The 26647-nt window shown below is 54.5% G+C and overlaps 2 protein-coding genes across 4 annotated transcripts; both read left to right on the forward strand.

The window, feature by feature from the left end:
• Window positions 1-201: 201 nt before the first annotated feature.
• On the forward strand, window positions 202-15625 carry MYCBPAP (MYCBP associated protein). Of its 2 annotated transcripts, XM_063410110.1 has the most exons (19): window positions 202-868; window positions 1507-1655; window positions 2563-2710; window positions 2812-2915; window positions 3382-3553; window positions 3865-3980; window positions 4655-4805; window positions 4986-5101; window positions 5788-5888; window positions 6533-6644; window positions 6995-7184; window positions 7700-7887; window positions 8410-8556; window positions 8733-9014; window positions 9803-9924; window positions 10652-10767; window positions 11219-11340; window positions 11531-11740; window positions 12218-15625. In XM_063410110.1, the coding sequence occupies exons 1-19, from the start codon at window positions 202-204 to the stop codon at window positions 12281-12283; spliced, it is 3279 nt and encodes a 1092-aa protein (XP_063266180.1). In that variant the 3' UTR covers window positions 12284-15625. The 2 variants fall into 2 exon arrangements, with proteins under 2 accessions (XP_063266180.1, XP_063266181.1); XM_063410111.1 differs by lacking the exons at window positions 11219-11340; window positions 11531-11740; window positions 12218-15625 and having other exon boundaries at window positions 9803-10030.
• A 271-nt stretch (window positions 15626-15896) lies between these two features.
• On the forward strand, window positions 15897-26000 carry EPN3 (epsin 3). Of its 2 annotated transcripts, none has more exons than XM_063410112.1 (10): window positions 15897-16136; window positions 19000-19655; window positions 20402-20520; window positions 22097-22180; window positions 22457-22561; window positions 22652-22736; window positions 22984-23292; window positions 24230-24328; window positions 24697-24918; window positions 25058-26000. In XM_063410112.1, the coding sequence occupies exons 2-10, from the start codon at window positions 19085-19087 to the stop codon at window positions 25375-25377; spliced, it is 1914 nt and encodes a 637-aa protein (XP_063266182.1). In that variant the 5' UTR covers window positions 15897-16136; window positions 19000-19084; the 3' UTR covers window positions 25378-26000. The 2 variants fall into 2 exon arrangements, with proteins under 2 accessions (XP_063266182.1, XP_063266183.1); XM_063410113.1 differs by lacking the exon at window positions 15897-16136 and adding an exon at window positions 17211-17344.
• Window positions 26001-26647: the final 647 nt, after the last annotated feature.

The raw sequence follows: 26647 nt of genomic DNA on the forward strand, positions 1-26647 counted from the left end.
ACAGGAGCAGCGTGCTGGCCAAGGGTGTTGGGGCATGGCTGGCCCAGGGTGTTGGGACAGGGCTGCCCGAGCGTGTTGGGGCAGGGCGGGCAGTGACACCAGGAGGTGTCACTGCAGGGTAGGCCCCGTGTCCCGGTGTGCCGCCTGTCCTGAAGCCCGCTGTCCTGGTGCCCCTGGTCGCCCCGTGTCCCCGGTGTCCCAATGTCCTCAGTGTCCCAGTATGTCACGATATCCTGGTATGTCCCAATATCCTGCCGTGTCCCGGTATACCCTGATATCCCGGTATGTCCTGGTATCCCGGTATACCCCGGTATATCCCTCCGTGTCCCAGTATATCCCGATATCCTGCTGGTCCCTGTTTGTCCTGATATCCTGGTATATCCCGATATCCCATCGTGTCCCAGTATCCCAGTATATCCCGATATCGTGCTGTGTCCCAGTATGTCCCGGTATCCTGGTATATCCCAATATCCCAGTATATCCCAGTATCCCAGTATGTCCCGGTATATCCCGATATCCCGGTATATCCCGATATCCTCTGTGTCCCGGTATATCCCGATATCCCGGTATATCCCAATATCCCTCCGTGTCCCGGTATATCCCGATATCACGCCGTGTCCCGGTATGTCCCGATATCCCGGTATATCCCTCTGTGTCCCGGTATATCCCGATATCCCGCTATATCCCGGCATGTCCCATTCTCCACGGCGCACGCGTGCCGGCACGGCAGCTGCGCATGCGCGTGGCGCGCCCCGCCGGGGGAGCGGTGCCGCGGGGCGCCAGCAGGGGGCGTGCCCGCGGCGCCCGCGCGCTATCGCGACTGTCGCGACCGGCGGGGCGGGCCCGGCCATGGCGGCGCGGCGGGGGGGTAGGTCTGGGAGCCGGGCTGCCCCCGGTGCGGAGCGGGCAGGGCACGGCCGGGCCGGGGTCCAGCCGGGGAGCGCCCGTCGCTGCTGTCAGAGTTACCGTGAGGGCAGCGCAGCCCGGCGGAGCAGCGCGGCCCGGCGGAGCAGCGCGGCCCGGCGGAGCAGCGCGGCCCGGCGGAGCAGCGCGCAGGTTACCGGGGAGGCGATCCTGGGGGATCCCCCGAGCCCGGCCTGGCCGTGCCCGGGTCTGTGTCTCAGAGCGGGAATTCTCTGGAATGCCGCTTGTGGGTATCCGGGCCGGGGGAGCGCTCGGAGTCCGAGTGCCTGCGCCTGGAAACTCCCGGGAATGTGCTGTTCCACCTGCAGGGATCTGTATTTATCTGCATTCATCCTACCCGTTGTCCCTCATCTAGAATAAAGTGTGAGACAATTCACTCCTACTTGACCCACTTAGGTCTCTGCAGCTTCTCAGAGGTTGATTTTTTTTTTTCAATTGCAAGAGATGCTGAATTTAATTGTTCTGTGCAACCTTGAAGAGAAATAATCCGCAAACATAGTTTAGCTGGAAATCATTACCCAGCCTGAGAGGAATATGGTGCTTCCTCGGGAGACTGAAGAAGTCTCTTCAACTGTTTTTTAGGCAGGAAGGAAAAGAGTTTTGAGCAGTCCTGTTCAACAATTTCAGAAGAGCCCAAGCCTGAGCCCAAGTCCAAGCCTGAGCCCATTCCGTATATTCTGCAAGGAGAGGACATCCAAGCACTTGGAATTAAGGTGGAGAACCTGGAGAAAGTATGTATGAGTATTTTTACTGCTAGAAAGAGCTGCCTTAACTGACACTCTCCTTTTGTGTGTGTAACAGAGGGTGTTTAAGCCAAAACTCACTGCTGCAGCTGAGTTGTCATGCTGTTTTGTCTGTCAGGCATTTTGTCATGATAAAATGCCAGCTCCTCAGGTTCAGTTCCTAAAAGTAAAGGATTATAAGTGCCTATGCAGTCCTTCCAAATGGAAGGATAAGTCATCTCCTTCTTCAAAATTACATCTTCAGCTTTCTGATCTAATAAGACCTGTGAGTTGTTGAGTAGCTCTCATGGCTTTCCTTCCAAAACTCAGGTCCCCGTGTGTCAGTGGAAGCATTTGAGTGACACAGCAGCAGAAATCTCTTGGGAAAGTGATTTAAAACTCTCCTTTTGTGCCCTTGGTATAAACCAAGATCCAGCAGAATAAGACAGTAACTGAGATGGTACCTGCACAGCTGTGTGAGATGTGTCTCGTAGGGGAAGAATCATAGAAGATTTGGCTTGGAAAGGACTTTAAAACTCATCTGTTTCCACCCCCCTGCCATGGGCAGGAACGCCTTCCACAATTCAGGTTGTTTGAATCCCCATCCAACCTGGCCTTGGACACTTCCAGGGAAGGGGCAGCCCCAGCTTCTCTGGGCACCCTGTACCAGGGCCTCAGCACCCTCACAGGGGAGAATTTTTCCGAATATGTAATGTAAACCTACTCCTCTACTTTGAATCCATTCCTTCCTTCTCCTGTCATTAAATGTCTGTGTGAAAAGTCCCTACCCAGGACTCTCAGGACCCTCACAGGAACTGTACTGACGTGACTCCTGTGCATATCCTAAAAGGATCAGATGCAATAAAGGTGAGTCAGTGTGTACCTAACTGCACTGTGACTGTTTTATTTCCTGAAGCTTCATGCCCCACGCCTTCCTGATCATGCTGGGAGGATTCCAGTTCAGAAGACTTACCTCGTCCGAAAACACCGACCCAAGGAGGTGGCACACCTTGTAGCACACCCTGTTCCCCCCAGCACACCCAGGGGACCACTGACTTTTCCTGGTAGGGCTCAACTTCACATCTTACCTCTGGGTTTTGGGTTTGCTAAGCTGAACTTTAGGGACCTGGATCTGGGCTTGGGTGTTTTTATATGTGTGATGTAGGACCAAGACGGTTTGAGGATGGCTCTGAAGAGATCCTCCCTCATCACATTTTGGGGAGTCTCCAGGAGCTGAAGATGGAAGCTTTGGCCAGAGGAAACACTCAGGTTGGTTTGTAGAGTTAGGAAAATGCTGCAGCGTGGCACTTTTCCAGAGGTACAGTGTGGTGCTCACAGTCCCTTTCGATGCTTTCCAGCCCCTATCAGGAGCAGGGCAGGCCTGAGGTGTGGTTTTCCCAGCCTCACTACGCTCTGGGGGAGGGTTTGCCTTTGGAGAAACTGCACCAGCAGGTTTTGGAGTCCTGTATGCAGGACCAGGTCATGGAGGGAACAATTACACAGGCTTCCTCTTCCCTCTGTGCCCTGCTGGTGGTGTCAGAGAAAAGCTGGTGTTTCAGCAATGCCATTGCTGGAGTCTCATTACTCAGATAAACACTTCCTTTGTACCTGAGTTATCCTCCTCTCAGATTAATGTAACAATGCTGTCAATCTGAAGAACTCTTCTCTCCTCCCCTCTCCCATTCCTGCTTTGGTGTGCATGGAGAGGGTTATTTAATGTTTCATTTCTCATCAGCTAGCAGATGCTATTAAGGTTCCTCACCCAGATGTTGCTGCAGCAGCTGTAAAAGAGGAACATGGAGGAGAGAAAGAAAAGGCATATCAGCCCCAGCTAGCAGAGCACAAAGCTCTCCAGAACTGGAGGCATCATATGGCAATGAGGAAAAAGCAGGAGAAACACCTAGGAGGTGAGAAAAGCTAAGGAGGTCTCATTCTGTGGAATTCTGTGTGCAGGGGGAGAGTTTGATGTCCCCACACTGCACCACAGCGGTCATTGCCCAGCAGGGTTAATCCTGGTGCCATTGCAGTCTAATTCCATTTCTCAGAGCTCCCACACTGCTCATGCTGGTGGCTCTGGCTGTGGTGGGAAGGGGAGCTGGGGAGAGGACAGTGCATTTGGCAGGGCACAGCGTAAGTGGGTTACAGGTGAACAGTAACAGTGGCAAAGGGTGTGCCCAGGAGTGCAGCACCGATGATGTGATGGTTTTTTTATTTATAGAAATGCTTCACAAGCCAGAGAATGAATTGCTGATGAACATGTCAGACAATTACAGGCAAATCCAGGAAGAACGTGACCTCATTGACAGGAGTCTCCCTGCCCTATTTCCTGGAAAGGTGAGAGTCCCACTTCCTGCGTGTCCTGATTGTGCTGCTCTTGTGCAACAGCACAGACACTGTTCTGAGCCAGTCTCTGAAGTGCTGTCAGGAGATGTTTATCAAAGCCACTCTCAATCCTTTAGCTTGGTGTCTGAGCAGAGCTTTCAGGGACGTGAAAAACAAAAACCTGAATTGTGCTATCCATACCAGTCAGGGGAAAGTGGTCACGAGCAAGTGGCATTTCCTGATTCTCACCAAAGACAGTTGTGCCCTGGGAGGTGACATGGGAACTTGTCACAGTTGCTGTTCAGGGGCAGAAAGATCTGATAGCTTCAGGCTTGGATTTAGTGATTGCCTTGGAGAAAAGGGCATGGGTGAGGCAGGAGGGCTATGGGAATACTGTGTTGAAATCCTTTTTTCACATTTATAGCACTATCAAAGGATTTACATTTGTGTGAGGCTTTATTTTAATATCATTCAACTTTCACGTGCACTGAGATAGCAGAAAGTTCTTTTTCTTTATCAGCAGCCTCATAGAAATTTTGGCTTGCTCTGCACAAAAGGATAATTCATAGACTTTTAAAATGCTCATATAGTCAGGGTTAGACCTCTTCATTTTAGCTTCAAGTGCCTGTGAGAGTAGCAGGTCACTGCACAGCTCTGTGTCAGTGGGAGCCTTGTTTCCCCCCTAGGGATACCGAGTGGGAAGCGAGTTCTGGAACCTTCCTGAGCAAATTGGGGATGAGCTCACGGGGCTGACCCTGACCCTGACCCGGACACAGCGCGGGCACCCAGAGCCACCGACCCATGTGGGAAAACCCCAAACTGTCCAGAGGGAAACAGGTAAGGGAACACTGCACAGAGGGGATTCCCAAGAAATGGGGCTCAAGTGTGGAAGGAGAAGCTCCTTCCCTCTTGAGCCTCCTCTTTAAAACACTACAATGCCAAAGTTTGGCAGGGGAATAAATTTGATTAGGCGTGTGGGTGTGTAGAGAGTGAGCTCTCCTGTGAGTATTTCCACAGGTCTGAAGCCTCCAAAGAAGATTCCTTGCCACCTGAACTGGGATAAGAGTCTTTTCCTGAAACACCGACGGCAGGAGCTCCAATCTCTCCTGGAGGAACTGGGCTTTTATAAGCCGGTGAGACCAGAGGGACAGGCTTTGTGTCTCTTGCCAGGTGCTGTAGAGTAATAAAATTGCCAACAGTTGGATCTGAAAGAAGCATTAGGAAACTCAAACTTAGTCCCACAGTGCTTTTCTTGGAAGTTCCCACGTTTCCAAAGGGCCACACCTATGAAAGGGTTGTCTGACCTCCTGAAGTGTTCCATGGAGTGGTCTAGGAGCCTCAGAGTTGGACCCCAAACCAGCAGAATGCAGCTGCCAGGACCTAGATTAAGAAAAACCTGCCAAATACTGGTGCAGGACTTTGATTTAGTGCCGTGGGACAAAGGGAAGAGATCTTTACCATGTGGAAGACCCACTCTGAAATAATCTCCTGAAGGCAGGTGGCTCCTCCTCCTACAAACAGAACAAAGCTCACTTTTTTGTCTTTGAAACCTGTCTCTGAGGGTGAGGAGCATGTGAAGGACACTTCCTTCGTGCATCATTGCTAGTGGGAAATGCAGTCACTGAGGATTCTTGGGACTCTCAGAAATGGTTCTTTCCCATGTCCCTCAAGTGTTCTTTGGATGCCTCTAAAAACCATTGTAGGAGCAAGATACTGCAACTTCACTTTACTTGACTGAGTTGATGCATTTGTTTGGTGTTTTTATGTCCTTTCTATGTAAAAGAGCAGCTTTGAATTGGCCATTTCTGTGTATGTCCAGGATCTGCAAGGACTGGAGGTGATTGGGAGAGGGCAGCCTTTCACATCTGTCTCAGCTGAGGCTTTTCAACATGCTGCCATTCCTGAAGAGATTGAGACCCTGTAAGTTTTACTTCGTGGCATATTTTGTGGCAAAATGAAGAATTTTGGGTGTGCACCACCAGTCTGTGAGGATATCCTTAGCTATTCTTTTCCAGAATGGAAGTGAGTCTCCACTGAGGCACAATAAAAGGCATATTCTTATATTATAATCACCAGATTTAGGAGCCTTTGTGCCTTGAGACCTTGTGGTTAAGGAGCAAGAATCAGAGAAAAGTTTTGTTGAGGCTTTTCCTCCAGTCTTGACTCTGTGTGGCTTCAGAGCTTACATCAGGCAGGGTGGGATTTTACTCTCAATTACCTCCATTTGATTGTCTTTTTCTAGCTTTTCACCATTAATTTCCTGGTTTTCCCTGTCCTGTCCATCTGTAACAGGCACAACATGAGGTCTCTTGTACTTCCTGTACTTGTTTCTCTCATGTACTTCAGGCAGGTCTCCTCCTTTAATGTTCTAGCTGTCCTGTCCTCCTTGCCAGTGTAGCTAGATGGGTTCACCACATCTGCAGGGCTCTGTGCCTAAAGAAATTACTGTGTGAGAAAACATTAAATGGGATTATTTACTACAGGGTCTTGTAAATCACCCCTGATTCTCCCCTCTCTGGAAGCGAATTTCACTCCCTGAAAATGATGCCTTTTGTTTTCTTTAGCAGTGACCCCTTAGGTGACTCCTTCATTGTGGCTCCAGAAGCTGAAAAGGTTCCATCTTTAGTCTTCTGTGGCCAGCCTGCTCGTTGGATCAAGGGCATCAGTCCTTGCAGGGTAATTGTGAGATTTTAATTGTTTAATCAAGCTAAGCCTATTTGAGTTCCCCAAGTCACAGTTGTACCTTAAGTGTCTCTCCAAGGCCACAGAATGGGGAACTTATTCTGAACATAACAGAGGAGCAAACACAAGCTCTGTGTTTGCTCCAGAGAGGTGTAGGGGCAGAAGGGCTCCAGTTGTGGTGTGAGGTTCAGATTCCCAGGCTTTCTCTGTTAATGGCCACTTCTTTGGACCTGCTTTACAAGTTCTCCTACCAAGGCTCAGCTCCTCATTTGAGCTATGACTTCATGGCGGATAAATCCTGCCAGACAGAGTAGAAATTGTTATCCTTTTCCTCTTCCTTGTAGAAGGAGATTGGCATTGCTGCCCGGCTCACCTTTGAGACTCTGGCTAGTGAGAAGGCTGAAAGCTTCCTGACAGTGACCAACGATGGCAGAGCTGCCATTTGGTACAGCTGGATGAGACTTCCCCAGCAGATCCCCTCCAGAGAAACCAAGGGCATGAGGATGCCCTGCTTTTACTTTGATACCAGACCAGGTATGAGACCTGCTGCTCTCCAGGACCTTTGTACCTCAAGCAGAGAGCAGGAATTTGGGAGTTACCTGGGATGTGGACTCTGACTAATGGCAGAGCACTGCAGGGTGATTTCTCCTGAGGAAGCCTCCCTGGGTGTCAGAGCTGACTCACCCCCAAAGAGCTGTGCAAGGCAGATCCCTCTCCTGGAACTTAAAGGAGAGGAGGTTGCTTCTGCTCTGAGTGTAAATGGGTGAAATATTGAGAAGTGAATCATTTTCTGATGGCAAACGGGACATAATCTTCTGGAGAGAGAACTGAGCTGTAGAAGGAGAGTGAAATGGGAATAACACCAGTTCAGGAGCATAGGGACTGAGAGTAAATCCAGAAGGAGAACAATAGCTGGATGAAGTGTGATAACCTGCTATGAACTGTGGGGAGTCTCCTAGAGAGAGAAGGACACTTGGGGTGGTGTTGGAAAAGGGTCAGGTTAACCAGGGGCCTTCCTGCTGACCAATGCATTTTCTCTCTTATTTCAGGTGTAATTTTGCCTGGGGAAACACGGAGGTTTCCCTTTATTTTTAAGTCAGAGAGAGCAGGTATTTTCAGTGAGCCCTGGGAATTTAGGACACATCCTGTGTTATTAGGAGGAGCTCTGCTTCAGGTGACCCTTTGGGGAATTGCTGTGTATGAGGATAAACTGGCTGACTTCAGAGAGAAACTGGAGGTAACCAAGCATGTAGCTGGGTAACTGAGCTTTGAACTTTATATGCAAATAGAGGATAAGGGTGGAAGTGGTGTTTTTATTGTTGTGGAATTATGGCTGAGAGTGAGGTTTGCAGAATGCACACACTTGAGCAGGTTTGCTGAATGACATGAGGAACTCTGCAGTCTCTTGTAATGTTGTTACTAAAGACATGACTTTGTCTCCTAAAGTGTTCACATTGGTCCTTTAAAAATAACATTTCTGTTAGTAATTAATTTCATTAGTTACTTAGTGGGAAGGGGATTGACTGCTGTAAGCTATAACAACAGTTAAAGTATAAATTGAAAATTACACTGTGCTTTGAGAAGTATGGTTTCGGGGGAGGATTTGGAGAGTTTATTTGAAAAGCTGTTGGAAGGATTGCTCTGCTCAGCAGGTTTGCAGTTGTTTGTGTCATTGTATAATGAATAGTGTGGGTACAGGTGGGACTGAATTGGTGTTTGCATGTGGAATGGGCACTCACACGTGTTGTTCTTGCCTCAGAGTGAGCTGGCTGCTCGGGAAGGTGCTGCTATAGTGCAAGACAGCCTGAATGAGCTTCTTGACCAAATTCGGACCCCTGAGCGCCCCCTCTCTCCTGTGGATGCCTGTGTCACAGAGGAAGAGCTGTTCCACAGGAAAAACCCCGAGGTGATGTTTGCTGTTGGATGGACTGCACAACTGAAATTCCTGGGGAGGGCAGAGCCATGGGGCTGCTGCATCCCTGGGATTCTGGAGCTGGCAGAGTCTGCCATGCAGGCTTTCAGAGCTGGCTTTGAAGAGGGAAGGTGCAGCCCTCATGTTTACCTTCTCCCCGATTATCACAGTTGCATTATCAGCATCAAGTGGTGAAGCAGCTGCATAAACTGTGGAGACAGCACCTGGCTGTGCCTTCAGCCTTGGAGGAGGAGGTGCCCTTGGAGCACAGGGGCACTGCAGAGGACATGGAGTGCCAGGAGAGCACCTCTGAGCCTCCCTCTGCCCAGGGCAGCACCACTGAGCTCCCACGTGGCAAGTACACACTAGAGGAGTCTCCAAGGGAGAAGAGCACTGAGGAGGAAGAAGCAAGTCCTTCAGGATGGAACCTTTCCCTTCAGGACTTTAAACAGGTGCTCACCTCTGTTCCCACAAGCTGATGGTGTGTTCATTCCCCTACAAGCAGCCCAGCCTGCCCCCGTGTGAGCCCACCTGAAGGGCTGCTGCCAACACTTTGGAGTTTGAGAGATTCACTGTGTGTGTTGGCTCTGCTGACCACACCCTCAGGGCTCCTGTGAAGAGATTCCCAAGAGAGACTTTGTGGGCTGTTGTGTGAAGAAGAAAAGAGAACCACACAATATAATAGATATTTTAAGCTCTTCCCCCGTTAGCTTTCTGTCATCCCAGGACTGAATGTGGGGGGCAGGCTGGGATTACAGCCTCCTGTGGCTCCCCCAAGGGCTCTTCTCCTTGGAGAGTCCTTCCTATTCATCAGAGAACTAAGGGGGCACTCATGACAGGCTGTGGATAAAGTACAGACCTCCCTAGATTAAAGCAAGAGTGCTTTAGATTCACTCAGTGGCTTTTCTGTTGTACTCTCTTGGAAATCTCTGTTGTTTTTATAACTAAGCTTTACTTGGGAGCCTTCTAGCTCGATAGAATCCTTTTTCCCAGCACACCTGAAGTTGCAGAGGGGCTTGGTATCAATCTGATGGGGGAATCTGGGTTTGTTCTGCAGATCTTGGTTACCTTGGCTATGTCCTAGCAGTGTAGGAAACCCCATTTGGGTGTGTGGGTGCCCAGTGCAGCCTGTTTTCAGCCTGGTGTCCAAGAAGAGAGCTGTGGGCTGCTCCACTGAGCTCAAGGACTGGGAATAAAGACACAGAAGTGCTCCACAGCCCCTGTGTATTTTCTCTCACAGGCCATACTGTCAATCCCTGGGGAGGAGCAGCGGGAAGAAGCACTGACCCAGCTCAACAAGGCAGCTCTGGAGCTGTGTGTTGAACAGAGGCCAACTCAGTCAGACCTTCTGTATCCACTCTGGTGGGTCACCTTTGCAAGGAAAAGCGTGTGGAAACATTGTGTGATCAACAGCCTCAGCAAGCTCTGCTGCAAGTGTTGTGATTCAGAGTGCACATAATTATACAAGGTCTAGAAGTCATCTTTACACTCTGGTTTTTTATAGCTGAATTGTAGCAGCTGTCTAGGACCCAAATGCCTTTTTTTTTTTTTTTATGGAGATAAGTTTAGAATATTAAATGCAAGTAATTTTGGGGAGTGTACAAGATTATTTCTGGCAAGATTATGCCAGTCTGTATTTATGAAACCTTTGGGTATTTTCTGTATCCTTTTACTCAGATAACTGTCTCCTCCCTCTTACAGTCTCTCTGTTCTTTGCTCAGGCTCTCAGACTGTAAACATATCAACAGCTTTGAGTTGCTTCTTAATTAGAAGGATGCAGGTTCCTCTTGGGAAGCACAGAGCAGGTTGATTTACCAGCGTGTGTCATGCTGAAGAGCAGACCTAGTTTCCCAGTAATATTTATGGGTTCCTGGGAGCCTGTTGATTTGCAAACCATTGAGACCTGGGAGGGATCTAACACGAGGAAAGCAATTCAGCATCCCCTGCACAGATGTTTAGACAGTGGGTGCTGGTTTGTTGGTTCAGTTGCACAGTTGGCAGCTGGAAGGTGCCTTCATTTCTGGGCACAGGGACAAACAAGGTGGCAGCTGCTGCCCTGTCTCCCTTCTGATCTTGCTCATTTTCTCAGCCTCCAGCTGTGGCGTGGAGCAGTCGATGACCTGGTGAGTCACTCTCTGAGGCTGAGATCCCTGCTTGGTTTGATTAAGAAGGACGCCTATCTGGAAGCTGTTCCAGAGGAAACAGGTAAATGGTGGTTCTGCCATAGCAGCTGCTCTCTGTGGGCTGTTGGAAATACAAAAAAACACGATGAATTTGAACTGAAATGTCAATTTTAACATGTCTCCCTGAGGAAAAAGCATCAGGAAAAAACTGGCAGATTGTGTGACAGTCACAATACTAATTGGGATCTGCGGTTTGGCATCAGTAAAAAAAAACACCCCCACAAAAAAGCCTTTTAATTCAGCTAGGTCTAGCCATGGTTTTCACACAGACTGACCCAGCAAACGCTGCCTCTTCATTCCTTATTTAAATAGAGAACTCTTCAAAGTATTGTTTTTCAGTGCAATATCTCTCAGATTGATAAAAAAAGGAAAATATACTGCAAAAGTAACACATTGCCACTGTGCTAGTGCAGTGGGCTGGACTTTCTGGGTGCGTGGATGCTTTTGATTAATTAAAATCCTTTCTTTTGTAGAGGAAGTAAAGCAAGCAGAAGCAAAAAAAAGAGGAAAGGAAGACAAAATAGCTACTAAGAAAGAAGAGAAAAAGGATAAAGAAGGCAAAAAAATTAGAGGGCCATCAGGGAAAGAGAAGGCGGTAGGTGTTGGGATGCTTGGTGAACCCTGAGTGCTGGGCACAGTGTGATCCATCCTGAGGTGGTGTATCCTGAGTCTGAGCTGATTTCCAGCCCAGAGAGAGAGGTGCTGCTGCTGGGAGATGCATCTTGGAGCAGTGTGAGCAGTGTCCTGACCTGTGTCCCTTTTTCCCTTGGTCTGTCCCTCATTAGGATCCTTCGGGCAGCAGAAAGCTGAAAGCAAAGGATGAGAAGCAAGGATCTTCCATTTCACTGCGGGACGTGAAAGGAGGAGCAGAGTCTGCCAGAGGAGGAGAGGAGGAGCAGAAGGTGAAAGAGGAAGCTGCAGCTACAGACGGGGCAGAACCTGCTCAGGAGGACTCTGTTTCACTTGGAACATACCGGGAGAAGCTCTACATTGAAGTGAGTCTGACCAGAGCTTGCATCTCTGTCTTGGTATTGTCCTTTTCTTGTAAGCCACACTTGAGGCTCAGGGGGAGAGGCAAGCATTTTGTTAAAACTCAAAGAACTGGCAGACATAAGTCCCTTGTGCTGCAGCAAGGTAAGTGTGAAATCCAAATTAATTTGCTTCAGCCTGGAATCTGTTAGCAGAAATCCAGCCATCACACAGCCACATGTGGGACTTCTATCTGGGGTGTCTTCAGCATTGCTTGCAGACTCTGGAGGCATCAGCTGAATTAATTGTACCTCAGATAATGTTAAACACACTTCATAGCCAGGGAAGTTATTACCAGAGCTCTGTTAGCAGCAGGCTGCCACTTCTGTGTGGTTGTGTGTGTGCCCATATGAAAATGTACCTTAGAAACCATCTCTGTCAGCCTCAGCCTCAGGATTTCTTCATGTGTTTTCACTGCAACTGTCTTCTCTGAATTTCTGTAGGTTTACAGGCTGCTGGATTCAATGGTGAGTGAAATGGTGTCTTTATTTGAAGATCTAAAGCAGTAACGTGCTCTGAAGTGGGAGTGAAGCCCTTTGTATGTAGAAATAGACTTGCTTTTAAAAAAATAAATAACCTTATTTACACAGATGGAGTGGAGATTCTTCTTTCTGAAGTGATTCAGTGAATACAAATACTGGGCTGCCTCTTTTCTGACACACTGATGTGAGACTATTGCTAGATCATCTGTTACTGCTACAGATGATGCTTGCCAAGAAGAGACAAGGCAAGAATATCACCATCTCAGAAGATGTTAAGACTGGAAAATACTGGTATTTCTGCTACAGGAGGATGTAAAAGTGCCAGTTAACATCAGGTATGTTCTTTGTGTCTTGACTGTGCTTGGCTGGCAGGTGAGTGAGCAGGGTGTTCTTGTACTCATGAATGCTGGTACCAGGGAAGTAGACAAATCCATTTTGGTTTTTATCATATTTTTGGCAGCTTGTCCAGTCTTCCCTTGGGACTTGCTGACAGGAGGATTCTCTGAAGCATTCTGGATCCCAGGAAAAACACTGTCCCAAGGGCTGTGCCCTCCTCCCTGGTTTTGCATTCACAGATTTCCTTCCTGTGCTGATCTTGCCACCTCTTTCCCTTGAGCTCCAGGTACCCATGCCCCATTCTGAGCCAGGTGTTCCATGCTTCCTTCCAAGACTAATCACTCTTCAATGAGGGAAATTGATGCTATAAAAGTTGTGAGCTGTGGTAAGGCCTCGTGTTGGAGCCACCCCTCCTGTCTGTCCATCTGCCTGTGTGTCTGGGCTCATCACCATTTTCCATCTGTGTGCATCACTGCTGGAATGGGGTTTTTGTGGGGGCATCCCAGGCCTGAGTGTGGCACTCTGGACTTCACTTGGAGCAGGTTCCTGGGGCACAGTGAGCTCTGTGTGGGGTCTGTCTTGGCCTGGTGTCAGTGAGTGCCACCCTCCTGCTCAAGCAGCATTCCCTGGACAGGCTGTGGCCCTGCAGAGCAATGCCATCATGGGCTGGGGATGGTGATCCCACGGGAGCTCTGGGGCAGCAGGTGCTGTCCATGCTGTCCATGCTGAGCATCACCCAGCCATGAGTTCAGTGGCTCCAGGTGTGTCCCCTGTGCACGTGCCCCTGTCCCTGGGCTGGCACACCCCTTGGAGTGCACATGCAGCTGAATTCTGCTGAATTGCTGTCTTCTGCCTTCTCATTTGAACTCCTGTGCTGTCCCTGGGGAGAGGAGCTGTTCCTGCCCTTGGCTCCCAGCAGAACCATGGCAAAGCACAGCTGGGTTTTTTTCCACTGGCCAGGTGAGGCTCCTCATCTTTTGAGATGCTTTCTCTTTGTGGGGTGTGGGGAAGCATTTTGGCTTCTGGAGCAGCAGGAACCTCCTCTGGCTTAGCAAAGGGAATGTCTCTGCTCAGCATTCCTGGAGTGAGAATTTCAGCAACATTTTGAGAATTAGGAAGAAAAAGGCCTGAAGTTGGGGTGTGTCTCACAGGCTCTGACAATAGCTCCTGCCTTCCTGGAGATGATTATCAGCTCGTGAATCTGCCCAACTCAAACTGCTCAAGCCATCTGTTTCTAGGAGAGAGGGAGTCTGCACGTTCCAGAGGCCTCGTGATTGTCTGAGAGGCAGGAATGCTTTCAGTTGGTAGCTTTACCTTAAAGGGTGGCAAAGCCCATCCATGTTTCCATGGATCCAGATCTTCAGTCCAGCCTATTGAAACCAGGCTCCATGTGTTCATCTACACACAGGAAAATCTGTTAATACAACACCAGGAGATGAAAATTTGACATCAGTCATGTGCAATGGAAGAATGTCCTGTGCTGGCATCTTCCCTTCCGAGGGAGGATCTGGTGGCAGAGGGCAGGTGGGTGGCACATGAGTTCTGCAGAGGAGAACAAACCTAAGAGTCTGTAGTCTAATCGTGAATAGTCTAATTTCTTGTCATATTTTTTTGTCAAAAATATTGCCAGTGCCTCTTCCAGCCTTGGACAAGTGTGTCCCCAGGGGACAAGGTACAAGCAGCATGCAGGAAGGGATGTGCTGGGCCAACAACTGTGATACTCTGCTGTCTGCCTGCTGCAGCTTTTTGTGAGCCAGCTGCCTTTTTTTTTTTTTTTCCCTTGTGCATTGATTTGTGGAAGTAACAGGACAAGAACTGCAGTGGAATTAGAGCTGGCTTCCACACAGCAGCTTTAGAAACATATCCCTCTTATTTACAGGACCAGTGTGAGATGTGGGCTCTGTCCTTAGCACAGAGACCCTCAGGGCTGTCAGCTCTGCAGTCTGCAGGACCCTGTAAGGCTGAGTCCCTGCAGCCAGGCAAGGAAATTATTCCTTCTCCTCTCCCAAATGTGGGCATTATTTGCATTAGTGTTAATAATTTGTGTTGTGTTTGCTAAATAACCAAGGTGAGCGACCTTCCTGGCCTTGGGAGTTGCATTCCAAACCCCACCCCCCACATGAGTGGGGCCTGAAGACAGCATCACCACCAGAGAGGATGGGAAGAGGGGGAATTGCAGGGAAATGCTGCAAGAAGAAGGCGACAGAGCATTTCCAGGGGTTTCTCAGTGGCAGAGGGGGTCTGGGTGAGCAGTGCTTTCCTGGGTCCTATACTCACGGTGAGGTTTTAGGCCCCTCAGCAAAGAAACCCCACATTTGTACAGCTCCAAAAAGACCTCCTGGGGTTTTTCCCCATGGAGAGGTTCACTTTGCCTATAAAAAAATCACTGCCTGGAAAAAGGCAGATTGTCTGCTTCCCCATCTGACACAGTGAAGCAGGACCACTGGGAATGGAGGAAGAGGAAGGCTTGTAGCCTGGGCTGCTGTGGAGAATGCCTGTCCCTTCCCGGGCTGGGATGGTTTCGGGGCTGGCACGCAGAGGGTTTGATGCTGGAGATGCTCTTTTCCCACACCGCGGCTGCGAGTGGGGCTGGATGCTTGTTCAGCCTGCACTGCCAGAGCCTGGTGGGAATGTGAGGCTGCTGAGATCTGCAGAACTCCCAGGGGCTCACGGCTCCACCGAGCCCCCAGGCAGGACCCCGGGCAGGAGGGATCCCAGCTCTGCTCTTGGTGTGGCTGGCGGGAGCAGCGGCCGGAGAGCATGACCCCCTCCCACCCCGGGATGTCTCAGCACCCCTGAGATGCTTTCCATCACGAAAAATGTCAGCGATACTAAAAAGATTATATGTATCCACAATAGCTGAAGGGCTGTCAGTGATTAAAATGGAAGGCAGAGGCCGGGAGAGAGGGGGTGGCATTGAAATGATCGAGAGACATGACTTATTTTGTCATGTCATCTGATGCCTCCCTCTCTCCCCCCAGCCAGGCTCCGGGAGCTGTTCAGAGCTGGGGAAGAACCCGCTCCAAATTTAGATCCTAGGAAAAAAAAAAAAAAAGGAAAAAAAAATTAAAGAACCCAAATTGCGAGCGTGGCCTTGGGTAGCAGAGAGGCAGCAGCGTGGTGGGGAGGTCGACATGCCTCGGAGCTTCTTCCGCGCCCGGGGACGTGGATTTCTGTCTAAAAATAATGGGGGGAGGAGGGAGGGAAAAAAAAAAAAAAAAAAAAGGGAATACAGGCGCGCAGGCAGCAGCGAGCAGCGCCTGGCTGGCTGCCAAGGAAGGGGCAGTGACTGAGCATTTACAGCATCCCCGCCTCCCGCATGCGGCGGGGCAGGGGCTCGGCGCCGCATCCCCCGCGGCCGGTACCGCACCGCGCTGCGCCGGGGCCCTGAGCGCCTGTGGCGGTGCCCGGGCAGCCCCGAAGGGGTTAAGCCGGGACCTGCCGCCGGGACCTGCCCAGCCAGCCCGGCAACTCGGCGGCGGCAGCAGGAGCGGGCGGCTGCGGCCGCCTCCAGCCCGCGGTCACCGGCGACAGCACCGCGCAGGTAACCCGGGCTGCGCGCCCCTGGCGCCGGGCTGCGGGGGGACGGGGAGGAGGAGGAGGAAGGTTCTGGACGCCGGAGCATCGAGGGCTGCCGGGGGATGGCGGGCCCGGCGGGCAGCTCGGTGCCGTGACGCCTCCCGGGCCGGGCTCGGCCGCCGCGGCGGCTGCGGGAGCGGGGCGGGTGCGGGGAGCGCTGCGGGGCCGCTCCCTGCTGCTCCCCCCATGGCGGGCGCTGCTGCTCTCAGCCCTGCACCTGATTAGGGATGGAGCTATAATCCCCTCCGGGTCCCCCTCCCCTCGGCGGCCCCTTTTGCCCCCCCACAGCCCCCCCCTCCCTCCCGCTCCCCCTCCGGGCCGTTCCTTCTCGCCCCCCCGCAGCCTCCGCTCCGCCTCCGCAGCCCCCGCGCCGGCCCGCGGGCGATGGGGACCTGGCCCCGCAGCCGTGTCCTTCTCCCACCTGGCCACCTCTTGGTCAAGGTCACTGCAGTAATTCCATATGAGCTGCTGGGTGCTGCCGCCTTATCTCCCACACGGCTTCTGTTTCACTCCCTTTATATTCCAGGGAGGGGGGGGATGATACTGTGTTTGATAAACCCACAGCTCTTAACCCCAGCGGCAGTTCCAGCCCTGATTACGTTCCTCTCATCCCTACCCGAGCCCGTGCTTCCCATCTCTTTCCATTCAGACTTCCCAGGCCATCTCACTGCGGGCAAAGTCCAGCTGGGGTCAGGTTTCTGGCCAGGATGAGCAATGCCGGCAGCCAGTCACTGGAGCCGGGGTTTGCCCAGCTAGGAAACCTGTTGGAGGCAGAAGGAACCATCCTGCCTCCTCCTCGGACTGCCAGTGTGTTTGCTGGTGCTCTCCGGGCTGGTGGCACCTTTGGAATACGTGACTTTACCTCCACCTGGGTGTCGGTGGAGAGCAGAGCACGGAGCCAAGTCCTGGAGCGCTTTGCTGCGCTGCTGCCCTGTCCCGGAGGTGTTTTGGAGCCAGGCAGGCGCTGGCCTGGCCGCTGCACCGTGGGCTCTCCCGGCGGGATCCAAAGGCCGAGCTGAGGGCTGCATTGCGAAAGGGATCGGTGCAGGGAAGCGTCTCGGGAGAAACTTCACCCACCCGCCAGTGTGGCCGTGCCAGGCTCCTCTCTGACTCACGGGAGATGTTGCTGGCACGGCTGTGGGGCACCTGGCTGCCGGCCCACAGGAGCAGGAGGTGCTGGACTGGTCTCACAGGTTGTGTGGGAGCGTGGTGGGCGCCGGGCACGGCTTGTGGGGACATCAGCACGGCCGTGGCCCTGCTCTGGGGGATGGAGCGGTGTCCTGAGCTGGGAGAGGGCTGGATGTGGTGTGGCAGTGCAGTCCAGGGAGGTCCCCGCGCCTGAGGCTGGTGATGGGATGGACGCTGATAACGCTGTCTGCAGACTGCTGTGTGGGGAGATACTCCTCTGCTCACACGTGTTATCTTGGATGGGGGAGAAATTGCCACTGAGTTTTGTCTCAGCTGCACTGGTGGCTCTGGGAGCAGCTCAGCTCCCCAGTCCTGCGGTGCAGCCCTGCCCAGGGCAAGGCAACCCCAGCCCTCTGCTTCCCCCTCAGCTTGGCCCTCTGACAAAATGAGGATGAACAGTGTCTTCTCAGCATGCAGGGAGAAGTGAGGATTCAGGACCAGCATGGAGCAGGGCACAAAGTTGTGATGGGCTCATGTGAAGACAGGTCCAGACTGCCCCATGTCACTGCCTCTGTGTCAGTGCAGCACATCCCAAGGACAGGCAGTGCCTGTGGGGAGGTACCAGGGCAGCTCCCAGCCGTACCAACCCCTGCAGCCCCTGTGTCTAGGCCCAGAGCAGGCTCAGACAGTTCGGGGTTTTGGTGAGAGAGGCATTGCATTATCCATCCTGCTGGCTGACCCGGCACTGGCTGTTAGCATCCTGAATTCGCCAGCCTCTCACAGGAGCAAAATTACTGAATCTGCTGGGAGAACCTGCCTGAGCAGCTGCCAGCACTAGTGAGTCGCGACAGGCTCTGACTCATGACGAGGTTTTGGGTTTGCACGATGCAGCCTTGACAGCAGTGAGAGCCTTGGGCTGACAACTGGGACAAGCAGGGCTGTGTGCAGCTGCAGGTAGCACATCCAGGGGTGCAGGGGAACTCCTGGCTGCACAAGGGCTGGGAGGGCCTGAAATCAGCTTTGCCAGGACAGCGGAGCCGAGGCAGACAGGATCTGGAGGAGGGAGCTGCCATTTTCAGATGGTTACTTTTAGAAGCAGAAGTGCAGGGTTGAATCTCCAAATGTTGCCGAATCCAGAGTCAAAACTTGATGGCTCTGCAATGCTGGGTATCACTTACTGTGAGATTTTTCTTCCCCTTGAGCATCCCGTGTGTCTGAGTTGATGAGCCATGGCAGCCTGGCAGGGTGCACCTGATGCCCCTATGATGCCTCGAGAAGTGTTCCTGGTGCCAGTGGAGGGCTCTGGGGATGGCTCTTGGTGGTTGGGCTGATGTCGCAATTCGACACAAAAATAAAGATGCTTGACTCCAGCAGTTAGAAGATGTCAGAAGGCCTTACTGCAATTCCTTTCAGCCTTTTTATAACTTGCTGTGCTAGAAAGACACACCATTGGTCTACAGGATGGACACCTCTCTCCATTGGTGAAGTAACACAAACAACACCTGGGAGAGAGGTTGTTACGGGAAAGGAATATTAATTGTCCAGAAATGTTATGGGAAGAAAAGTTATTTACACAAAGCCGCCTGAGAAAGGAGAAACTGCTGAAAACTCTCCCTTGGGGAAGCCAGCAGTTCTCAGACTTCAGAGAATCGGGCCCACAGGGCGATGCTGAGATCTCTGTGTCCCTGTCCCTGCTGCAGGTGCTGCTGAGGCTGTGACTGGGCTCACTCACCCCTTCTCCACTGTTCCCACCTGCCACTGGCAGGTCCCCAGCACGCCACAGCCATGACGACCTCGGCACTGCGCCGGCAGGTGAAGAACATCGTGCACAACTACTCAGAGGCAGAGATCAAGGTGCGGGAGGCCACCTCCAATGATCCCTGGGGACCTCCCAGCTCCCTGATGTCGGAGATCGCCGACCTCACCTTCAACACGGTGGCTTTCGCCGAGGTCATGGGCATGATCTGGCGGCGGCTGAACGACAGCGGCAAGAACTGGCGCCACGTCTACAAAGCCCTCACCCTGCTGGACTACCTCATCAAAACCGGCTCCGAGAAGGTGACCCACCAGTGCCGGGAGAACCTCTACACCATCCAGACGCTGAAGGACTTCCAGTACGTGGACCGTGACGGCAAGGACCAGGGCATCAACATCCGCGAGAAGGTGAAGCAGGTGATGGCGCTGCTGAAGGACGAGGAGCGGCTGAAGCAGGAGCGGGCGCACGCGCTGCAGACCAAGGAGCGCATGGCCCTGGAGGGCATGGGCAGTGGCAGCCACCAGGCCACCTACGGCCGCCGGGCGTCCCCCTACGGGGAAGACTACAGCCGGGCACGGGGCTCGCCCTCCTCCTTCAACTGTGAGTGTGTCTTGGTTTGGAAAGACAGGTGTCTGTCAGGGAGAGCTGGAATTTCCCTTGGAATGGAGAATGTAAAACCCCCTCCATCCAAATTATTATAATCTGGCAATTAGGAGGTTTCAGGCAAAAATATGGGAATAGGAATAACAGTTCTTCACTAGGGATATTAAAAATGCAAATACAGTAATACAAAAAAACCCAAGCAAGCAAACAAACAAAAGTCCTAGAAAACCCTGATGGGGTCAGGAATATGACCTGACACCCTGTTGTCAGGGTGTTGGGAGCAGTCAGCTCTCCTGGAGTGACAGATGTGGTTCTGTTGGAGCAGAGATGATCCTGCAGACAGGTTCAGTGGTGGTGAGATGACAGCCAAGCACGGGGCTCACCCTCCTCATTCAGCTGTGGGTGTTACTGGCAGCTCGCTCAGGGTCACTCAGGTGTGGCATTTGGTTTGCACCTGCTTGGTGCCCGTCATTCTTCTGCCTCTTTTGAGATGGTGGTGGTGAAGCCCATACTGCACCCCAGGGCAGAGATTTGGCTAGGCCAGCTGTGGACCCCAGCAGCAGTAGCAGCTGGTGGTGCCTCCAGCCTTAAACTCATGGCTTGTTCGAGGTAGGGAGCTCTAATGTGTGGCTGCATCTCCTGGGGAGGCTGGGCATTGGGACAGAGGCCTGGAAACTGATGTGCTCCCCAAAATACCTCAGTCTTGATGCCACTCCTTCACCTTTTCCTGTTTTATCTCCCAGCATCATCCTCATCCCCACGGTTTGCCTCTGACCTGGAGCAGGCGCGGCCCCAGACAACAGGAGAGGAGGAGCTGCAGCTGCAGCTGGCACTGGCCATGAGTCGGGAGGAGGCAGAGAAGGTAGAGTGGCCCTGCCTGTCCTGGGGTGGGAGGCATCTCCCTGTACCTTGCCTTGTCTGTGAACACAGTGGGTCAGTTCCCTGGGAAGATGCAGGATTTTGGGGGCTGCCTGAGGCTGGTGCACGTACCTGCAGCTGCACCAGTCTGCTGGCATTGTGTCTGGATCCAAAATCGCCAGCAGGCAGATGGAGACGTGGGCTGCCCCTGCTCCCTGCTCTCAGAGAGGACAGCACAGGCTGGGATCTGTCCAGCCTCCCAAACCCCAGAGAGAGCTTGGGTGTCTTCTGGATTTACCTCAACCCCCACCCCCCAACCTGGCTGCCTTCTTCTGCCAAAGACTTTTGGTCTAAGCTCCCCCATTTCTCTTGCCTGCCCACTGAGGTTTCAGGAGGCAAAGCCTTGCCCAGTGGTTTGTGTGGATGCAGGGCCAGCAGCATCCCCGGGGCTGGGGGCTCACAGCACACAGGTGCTCCCTCCACTCTCTGGCCCTTTCAAATGGGGCTAGAAGGAGCACCAGGAAACAGCCCCAGGAGGAATCAAGCAAGTGAGCTGTCATGCCCAGTGTGAAGCCACCTCAGGCTGTCCCCTCTTCTATCTGCTGGCCCCTTTTCCACCAAGGATAGATTATTTGCTCTCTGGCAACCAGCTGGCCTGTGGGTACAGCCATTACACAAAGTCAGAGGGACATGGGAGCCAAGAAGCTGCATGGCTGGACCAGTGGGTATCCCCTGGAGCTGGCACCCAGCACCACCAGCTCAGTCCTGCCAGGGCAGGGGATGTGATCAGGAGATGGTGCTTGTTGCTGCCAGTCTTTCCTGCCTGATGGAGGCTCTTTTGGAGGCAGAGCAGGGTGTATATTCCTATTTTTGTCCTGGAATGGGAGTATTTATAGCCTTCTCACACTGCTCCAATGAGCACTGTAGAAACACTCTCTGGAAAGTGTTGCCTGTCTGTTGAAGTCCATCTGGGCTGCACATGCATGTGCACACGTGTATGAGTGTTGACACACGCACACCCTCACCAGGGTACACCCCCATTCCAGCCCCCCTGAGTCCCCACACTGCTGGAAAAGTGTCATGGGGCAGGGATCAGGGCTACCATGGTGGTACAGTGACAGCTTCTCCCCAAAGTCTACTCAGGTCTGGGTGTGGGGCTGGCAGGAATCCCAAACTGAGGCTGGCCAGTGTCACAAACCCTCCTCCCCAGCAGGCTGCCAGGGCAAGGGGATCCTAACTCATCTCCTCTCCTTCACTGGCTGCATCAGGGTCCCCAGAAATCTCCCAGGGGAGATGCTGACTGCCTAATTTAGGGTCATCCCAGCCTTAATCCAGTGGCTGGTGATGGGATCAGGGAAGGAGCTGGGCAGGGGCTGCAGGGACCCTGAGCAGAGGCTGGTTAGAGAGCACAGGGACGCTGGGCTGGGCTCTGCAGGCAAGGCCAGCTCTGGATGGGCACAGATGCTGTGCAGGCAGTCAAGGGACCTCAGGAATGGCAGTAGCAAGGAGAAGGACAACCTCCACGCAGTCCCGCGGGCTGAGGGCAAGCTGAAATGTCACCCAATTTCCTCTGTTGCCAGAAGCCACTTCCTCCACTTTCCAGCACAGACGAAGAAAGGCAATTGCAGCTCGCGCTCGCGCTGAGCAGAGAGGAGCACGAGAAGGTACCTGTGTCCTGCAGCCCTGGCGCTCCGCTCTCCTTGCACTTGGTCTTCTCTCTGTGGCACCGGGGCCTGAACACCGCCTTGCTCCGGTGCCCGCTTCGCTTCCGCTGCTCCGGGCTGTCTGCTGAGCGCCCTCCCGGGGCTCGGCCCCGGAGGAGCTGTCTGCTCAGATGCTGGGACTTTTCGGGTGGCAGCTCCTGTGCTGGGTGTGTCTCCTGGAGAAGGTGCTGGCTGCAGGGTTGCTGAGCTCACAGGCCCCATCCCTTGTCCCCACAGGAGGTGAGGACTTGGCAAGGGGAGAACTCCCTGCAGCAGAGACCCGTGGAGGAGACTGCCCCAGGCAGGGATGAAGAGCAAGAAGATAAGATGAAGAAAAGCCAGGTACAGCACTGGAGACTGGGTGGCCACACAGGGATGATCCTGCAGGTCTGCCAGGCTCCTCTCACCTCTTCATTCCCTTTCTGTCTGCAGTCCTCTATTCTGGAGCTGGCAGATATATTCGGGCCGGCGCCAGCCCCCTCCAGCCACACGTCTGCTGACCCGTGGGATATGCCAGGTGAGGGCCACTTGCAGGCTGCCAGAATTTGAGACAGTGGCAGAAAGTTGTCCCTTGCCTCTCCCAGTCCTCCCCAGTCCCCAGGAGCTCAAGGAGGAGGAACTTCTGCCTTCTTCCTCCGCTGCCTACTCCGTTGTACTGCCAGGTGGCACTTCTGGAAGCCATGGTCCCCTGGCCACGTCCCATCACTCAGCATTCCTCTGTACTCTGCTTTGTTCCCCTCTCCCACAGTTTCCCTTTTTTTCAGATATGAAACCCAAAGTGGAGCTGGCCTCTGCCTGGAGCGGTGCAGCGGATCCCTGGGTGCCCGTCCCAGACCCTGGTGGGGAGCCCGTCTCCCAGGCGAGCACCTCATCCCAGCAAACCTCTGCTGGGCCCTGGGACTTTCCCCCCAGCAGCACTGCAGCCTCTGACCCCTGGGGGAAGGCACCCGTGTCTTCTGGCTTCCCTCCTGCAGACCCCTGGGGAGCAGCATCCCCCCCAGCCCCCCAGGGCTCCGCTTCTACACCAGCTCCTGACCCTTGGGCTGCTGTGCCCGAGCAGCCTCCGACCCCTGGTAAGAGGCTCAGTGGACCTTTTGGCTTTGCTGAGGATTGAGGACAGCCTTGACCATCACTACCCTCCTGCAAGTGGGCATCTCTGGGTTCTCCTCCCCTTCCTCCTTCAACCAGCTCCCCACCCTCCTGACCCTCAGCAGGATCTCTGCTCACCCCTCAGCATCCTGAAGACTTCAAGGAACTTTTAGACTTTGTACAGAACAGGCTGCTTTAATTTACACAGCAGTTAACAGAGCCATCCCGTGGGAGCGGATGGCAGCCCCACACCTCTCCACCAGCAGGGTGATGCTGTGTCCCATTAGTCATACCTGTTTGCTCAACCCAAATGACCCCTGTACACCCTGCTAGGACCAGACAGGACTGTTGCTGGTCGCAGCTGCCACGTTGCAGATGGGGAAGCAGAGTAGGAGCAGCCTGTGTTTCAAAGCTCAGTGTCACTCCCAGTTCCTCCTTGGTGTTTCCTCCAGCCCTGTGCAGGTGCTGCATGTGTTGCCCCCAGTTTTTGTCCCTGGTGAGGGTTGCAGAACCCGGTCTGGGGGCCAGTGCTGGTTGCTAAAGCATTCCTGCAGACCTGTCCCCTTCCACTTGTCCCTGCTGGGACTGGGAAAGGCACCTGCTGGGTGTGGGGTGATGGCTGCGAGGGATGTCTTGCTCTGCAGTGATCCCAGATCTAGCTCGTCCAAGCCTTCCTCAGTGACATTCCTGGGGTGATGGCTGTGAGCAGTAAGGGTGTCTTGGTCTGCAGTGATTCCATGATCCAGCTCATCCAGACCTTCCTCAGTGCACGTTCCTGGCCCCCAACCCCATGTCCCGCACTGCACCCCCTCTTCTCTGTCTCCTTACAGACAGCCACCCCTGCCTCTCTCCTGCCCTTCCCTCTCCTGCCTCCTACCTCCCTGCTTGCCCCCCTCCTTGAGTGTCCCCTCTTCCCCCCAGCTCCAGGGGGGAACGCTTTTGACCCGTTTGCAAAGCCGCCCGAGCCGCCGGAGCCGGAGCCGCCGCAGCCGCCCTCGGCGCAGTGCAGCAGCCCTGCGGGTAAGAGCCGGCAGCGGGCGGGTGGGGACGGTGACCTGTCCTGCCTGTGCCAGGGGGGCACTTCCAGGGCTGGCCAGGCTGTGTGTAGCTGCTTGCTGGCATGGCCAAAGCTTGTTTCCATGGTCACGGGCTGTGGCTCAGGCTGCCCCACGGCTGAGGGAGCAGCCCAGGTCTCTTCATGTACCCGTGTGTGCTGTCTCCCATGGGGGCTTGGGGGGTGCTTGGGCAGGCTCAGCCCCACTGTGTCATGCTGTGACCCGGGGTGAGATGTGTTGTCAGCTACCCTGTGCAGTGACAAGGGAGGATGCTGCCATCCTTTGTGTGTCCCAGTCGGTTCAAGTGTCTCCTCTCCCCTCCTTCCATCCCAGAGCCCGACCCCTTTGGCGACCTATTCCCCAGCACCAGGCAGGACGGGGCAAAGAGCTTTGACCTCGCCAACCTGGCTGACTCCCTGCCCGAACCCGGCAAGGAGCGGAAGGACTGTAAAACCCCCGAGGCCTTCCTCGGCCCCGCCGCCTCCTCCCTGGTCAACCTGGACTCCCTGGTCGCACCCACCCCGGCCTCCAAGACTCGCAACCCCTTTCTCTCGGGTAGGTGCTTCTCTCACAGGGCTGCTGACCGGGGCTTCCCTGCCATGGGCAGCTGGTGGGCGGGGGAGAAGGAGGAAGAGGAGGAGAAGGGCTGGGGGTGGCCTGGCTGTGCTGACATGTCCCATCTCCTCCTTGCCAGGTCTGAGCACGCCGTCCCCCACTAACCCCTTCAGCCTCTCCGAGCAGCCCAAGCCGACGCTGAACCAGATGCGGACCAGCTCTCCCGTGCCCGGCCTGCCCGCCGGCCACCCCGCCAACTCCATGACCTACAGCGCATCCCTGCCGCTGCCGCTCAGCAGCGTCCCCGCCGCCACCGCCGCCCTCCCCGCCTCCGCCAGTGCCTTTCCGCAGGCTGGCACCTTCCCCGAACTCCCCAGCACCTTGCCACAGCCTTTACTGCCGCTGAGCGGCCCCCCGGCCCCGCCGTCTGCGCCCGGGGGGCTCAACCCCTTCCTCTGAACCTCTGGACATGTGGACTTTCACCCCTCCCCAGCTGTTACAGTCCCCTCCGATCTTTCCTTCCACCGAGACTCGGGGGTTTGCTAAGCTGCCCGGGAGGTGCCCTCAGCCAGCCCCCGCCCCGTGCCCACCATGGGGGCAGCCAGCATGAGCCCCGTGCTTGAGGGCAGCAGGGAACCTCTTCTTCCCTGCGAGGGCCGCGGTGGGGCCGCGGTGGGGCTGGCTGGGGGCAGCATGAGCCCCGCTGCTCGGCGGGCAGGGGAGAATCCCCTTCCTCTGTGAGGGGCCACGGCGGAGGCCTTACAAAGGGCTGTGGTGGGGGGCTCTGCCCACTGGGCCGGGCAGGTGCCGGGGTCCGGCTGCTGGAGGGACCCCGGGCGTGGAGGGGCTTTGCCCCAGAACCGCGGGGATCTCGGGCACCGCGGGGCCGAGGGTGGAAGCCGCGGGTCCTCCCACCCTGCGGGGTTCGCCCTCCCTTGGCTGCTCCCCCTCGCCCCCGTCCCGCCGCCACCGCCCCCGCCCGCTGCTGGGCGCCGCTCCGGGGCCGGGGGCGGCGGAGCTGGGGCCCCGCGACGGCGGCGGCTGCTGCGGGTGTCCGTGCGACAATAAACTGCGCTGAGCGACCCGGTGTGCGCCTGTGAGTGGCCCGTGAGACAATAACTGTGCTCAGCACTCGGTGTACACCGTGTGACAATAACCTGTGCTCAGCACCCTGTGGGCACCGTGTGACAATAACCTGTGCTGTGCTCAGCACCCGGTGTGCACCGTGTGACAATAACCTGCGCTGCGGGACCCTGTGTACACCGTGTGACAATAACCTGCTCTGTGCTCAGCACCCTGCGTACACGGTGTGACAATAACCTGTGCTCAGCACCCTGTGTACACCGTGTGACAATAACCTGCGCTGGGGGACCCTGTGTACACCGTGTGACAATAACCTGCGCTGTGCTCAGCACCCGGTGTCCACTGTGTGACAATAACCTGCGCTGTGCTCAGCACCCGGTGTGCACTGTGTGACAATAACCTGTGCTGGGGGACCCGGTGTCCACTGTGTGACAATAACCTGCGCTGGGCGACCGCGGTGCGCGGCAACGGGGGTGGGGCCGGACCAAGAGGGGCGGGGTCTCGGTGGAGGCGGGGCTGCGCCTCAGGGGCGGGGCCAGGGCTGCAGCGGAGCCGGTGATTGGTGCAGAAGCCCCTCTGGGGCGGGGCCAGGGCTGCAGCGCAGCCGGTGATTGGAGCCGCGGCGCCCCAGGGGCGGGGCCGGGGC

This window comes from Prinia subflava, chromosome 12, assembly GCF_021018805.1.
Source record: "Prinia subflava isolate CZ2003 ecotype Zambia chromosome 12, Cam_Psub_1.2, whole genome shotgun sequence".
Classification (NCBI taxonomy): Eukaryota; Metazoa; Chordata; class Aves; order Passeriformes; family Cisticolidae; genus Prinia; species Prinia subflava.

Coding starts and splice junctions, on each gene's coding strand:
- MYCBPAP (XM_063410110.1), top strand. CDS start 202: ATGTCCTCAGTGTCCCAGTATGTCACGATATCCTGGTATGTCCCAATA. Junction 869..1,506: donor CATGGCGGCGCGGCGGGGGG/GTAGGTCTGGGA, acceptor ACTGTTTTTTAG/GCAGGAAGGAAAAGAGTTTT. Junction 9,015..9,802: donor CCCTTCAGGACTTTAAACAG/GTGCTCACCTCT, acceptor TTTCTCTCACAG/GCCATACTGTCAATCCCTGG.
- EPN3 (XM_063410112.1), top strand. CDS start 19,085: ATGACGACCTCGGCACTGCGCCGGCAGGTGAAGAACATCGTGCACAAC. Junction 19,656..20,401: donor CTCGCCCTCCTCCTTCAACT/GTGAGTGTGTCT, acceptor TTTATCTCCCAG/CATCATCCTCATCCCCACGG. Junction 22,562..22,651: donor ATAAGATGAAGAAAAGCCAG/GTACAGCACTGG, acceptor TTCTGTCTGCAG/TCCTCTATTCTGGAGCTGGC.